Raw genomic sequence first — 3152 nt, 5'->3', positions numbered from 1 at the left:
CCCCCCCCCCCCCCCACAGGCCTGCCTCAAGTGCTAGTCTGCATGCTGTCATTTCCCTCTCTGGACCATGTGTCTGACCTGTTGTTCAGTAAAGTTACACATACACACTGACAAGCACATACACACACACACACACGTCATACGGTTGATGATGAACTAAATCCTCCACGTGTTTTGAGTTAGCCTAGAGGACAGGGGATTTAAACTGGGGAGAGACAAGAACCTTAACTAACTTTTAAGTGTGTGCTCGTAGTCTGGATTTTCTCTGATTTCAGATTTCTACTGTTGTCAACACACACGCAAACACACACAGACCTACTCTTCTGCCAGTGTAACAACAGAAGAGGATGTAGTTAACAGGGATTTTACTGTCTATTACTGGACACTTTAAACATGATGTTGCCTTTGATGTACAGATGCATCTCATTTCTGGCTGTCTTTCCTCTCTCTTTAAGTGCCCTCCTCTTTCTCGTGTCATGTTTTTACACATTCTGTCTCTTTTTGTCTTTTTTTTTTTCTCCTCACTCTTTCCCAGCTGTCTGTTGGATTGAGGTTTTCTGTCCAAAGGCTGGATGATGCTGGACCAAAGATCAGCTTTGAGCTACAGATCCACAGGTGACACACCCACCAACTCTCACGCATACCCCCAACCTCTCCCCAACACACACACACACACACGCACACACGCACACAAAGAGCTGTTTGTCTTTCTTCTGATCCATGTAAATAAGTTCTGTGTCTGTCCTGATCCCGCTGTCTGTGGTTTGATGAAACTAACCGCAGAGACAGAAGAAGACAGATGGCCCAGAGGAACACCAGAGAGCAGACAAGCCCTACACAACATGTTCACTGTTTGCTTCACTGTATTGCTTTTGATACATCACATCACTAGACACAGACAGTTAAATGCTGCCAGAGAACTTCTTCTTTGAGTCAGCTGAACATAAAAATGCAGCTTTATTATGAGCTTTCCTGAGCCTTTGCATTCACTCATATTGTACTACAGCCATATGTCAAAAGTTTGCAAATATATACAAAATGTAGAGCATAGTCAGTGTGTGTTTTATTTTATGCCTTTAGTTTGTCCTTAAACTCCCTGTGAATGTCTCCACAGCTCCAACAAAGACAACTCTGAAAGCAACCCAGTCAGTTTGAATCTGTCCATCGCTGCCAAAGCTCAACTTGATCTACGCGGGTGAGTCAAGCATCTTAGCACGTGAGAGCACGGCGTCCTTTCTGCGAAACAGTGACAAAATTCTTTGTTGCCGTGTCTGCTTCACAAAGACGCAGTTGATCTGGTTTCAGCCCAAACTTGTTGGTGTTTGCAGGATATTACAGCCCCTTTCAAGATGTTTAAATTTGTGGAGGCTGTTTATATACAGATGGAAAACAGCATGAAAACACCGATCTGGAAAAAATATTTAACTAATCATGAGCACATGGGAGACTTGCGAGCCTTTTACGTGTTCGTGGATGCTCATATGCCCATTGATACACACACAAAAACATACACACTTCAAAGCTTGGATGCTTGCATGGCGTTGTTTGGGTGTGGTCAGTTGTACATACAAACAGAGGAGGACTTGGGATGACAGAGACGAAGACATACTTCGTCATACAAGTCCCTGCGTTTGTACTGTGACACTGTCCTGCCTCAGCTGTGTCCATCTAGTATTTTAACTTTAGAAATTTCAAGAGGTATTAGTTCCATTTATGTTTTAGTATTAAGGTCATAGTGGTGGTGTTGTGCTGGACGGCATTATATTCAAAGGTGTTTCTAATATTCTGCCCGCTTCATATATTTTTTATATTTATATACTCACTGCCCATAGTTACAGTACGTTAATATAGTTATTGGTCTATTGCAGTGATTCCTCTTCCCTTTCTCTCTGTAAAAATCCACAGCCTCTACTAGCCTCATGCAAAAACATATTCCATAGTTCAGCTGATGCCAATATGAAGCTGCAGTTACCTAAATCAAATAGACCTGTTCCTAAGTTATTGTACTTTCAGAACAAAATTTCCATTGCCATGCCACGGAGGGAAGCAACCTGCTGGTTAGGTCTAAGCTTGTTACACAAGGCTTACATGGAACAACCAAATAGTAAACCTCTGGTAAACCTCAGCTAGGAAAAAAAACACTTAAGTGAATGATCACAGTGACCAAAAGTCAACACTTGTATGATCAGTGAGTATTATATTTATATTGACCTCCAAACCTGTACATGCATCAGTGTCACTGAGCTGTTTCTCCTCTCCTCAGGGTGTCTCATCCCTCTCAGGTGGTGCTGCCATTCCCACGCTGGGAACCCAAAGAGAAGCCTGTCAAAGAGGACGATGTGGGACCACAAGTAACACACATCTACGAGGTAAATGCACAATCCCATGTGAAGAGGGAGGTAAAGGTGTACTGACAAGTGTAAGGTTGGGTTGTTTTGCTTTTTGTTGTTGCTGGTCACAAAGCATGTCTCTGCACGGACTGTTAAGATGAAAAGACCAGAAAAATAGGTTTGGGAAGTTGTAAATTAGGCTACAGCAAGAGGGGGGATCTGTAAGGTGAAGTAAACAGTAACACACACACAGTAAAAACAGTAGCTCTAAAAAGAATTGGGCTCTGCCTGATCAAAGGTCTCCAGCTCAAGAGTAATTACTTGTGTAAAGGCAGGAAAAAGAGAGAAAGGGGGTGAAGCAGAGATGGGAATGGGGAGCAAGGCGAGAAGGGAGGAGGAAGGAAGGCAGGGAGGAAGGATTGTTCTTAAGACCGGACAGTGTAATGAGTAATAATCACTGAGAGGAAAAACAAGGTCAAACAGAAGTATAGACAAATAGATAGATGGAGGGATGATGGTAGACAGACTGGCGACAGTTTACAATAAGGGTATGTGCATGTGTGCGTCCACGCACCGCACATGGGATTTCTTTTTGTTTTAAAGGGACGGCTGCTTCATTGAACCAGAGTGCAGCAGTGTCTGGCCTGTCCTGCAGCTGATAATGATTTTCATTTGCGGTACTTTTCCCAGTTGGCAGCTGCTTCTAGTTAGAGAGGACGGAGTTTTTGCTCTTGCAGAATTCCTGCCCTGCAGCACCAGGATCATGTCCTGTTTGGATGACTTGCTTCAGTGTTAATGACCGTGTGTGTGTGAGTGTGTGTG

At 43.4% G+C, this 3152-nt stretch overlaps 1 protein-coding gene across 1 annotated transcript in view; it reads left to right on the top strand.

Moving 5' to 3' along the window:
* itga8 (integrin, alpha 8) overlaps positions 1 to 3152 on the top strand; it is a gene marked incomplete in the record, with an annotated part of 42688 nt that overhangs the window by 34642 nt on the left and 4894 nt on the right. The window contains 3 exon segments of the mRNA XM_035672067.1: positions 536 to 615; positions 1115 to 1195; positions 2264 to 2369. Of these exon segments, the coding sequence (XP_035527960.1) occupies positions 536 to 615; positions 1115 to 1195; positions 2264 to 2369 (267 nt within the window).

The sequence above is a fragment of the Morone saxatilis genome, unplaced genomic scaffold, assembly GCF_004916995.1.
Source record: "Morone saxatilis isolate NCDOM2014 unplaced genomic scaffold, NCSU_SB_2.0 Contig24, whole genome shotgun sequence".
Taxonomy (NCBI): Eukaryota; Metazoa; Chordata; class Actinopteri; family Moronidae; genus Morone; species Morone saxatilis.
The sequence above is the reverse complement of the archived record's forward strand: the minus strand, read 5'-3'. Positions and strand labels throughout refer to the sequence as shown.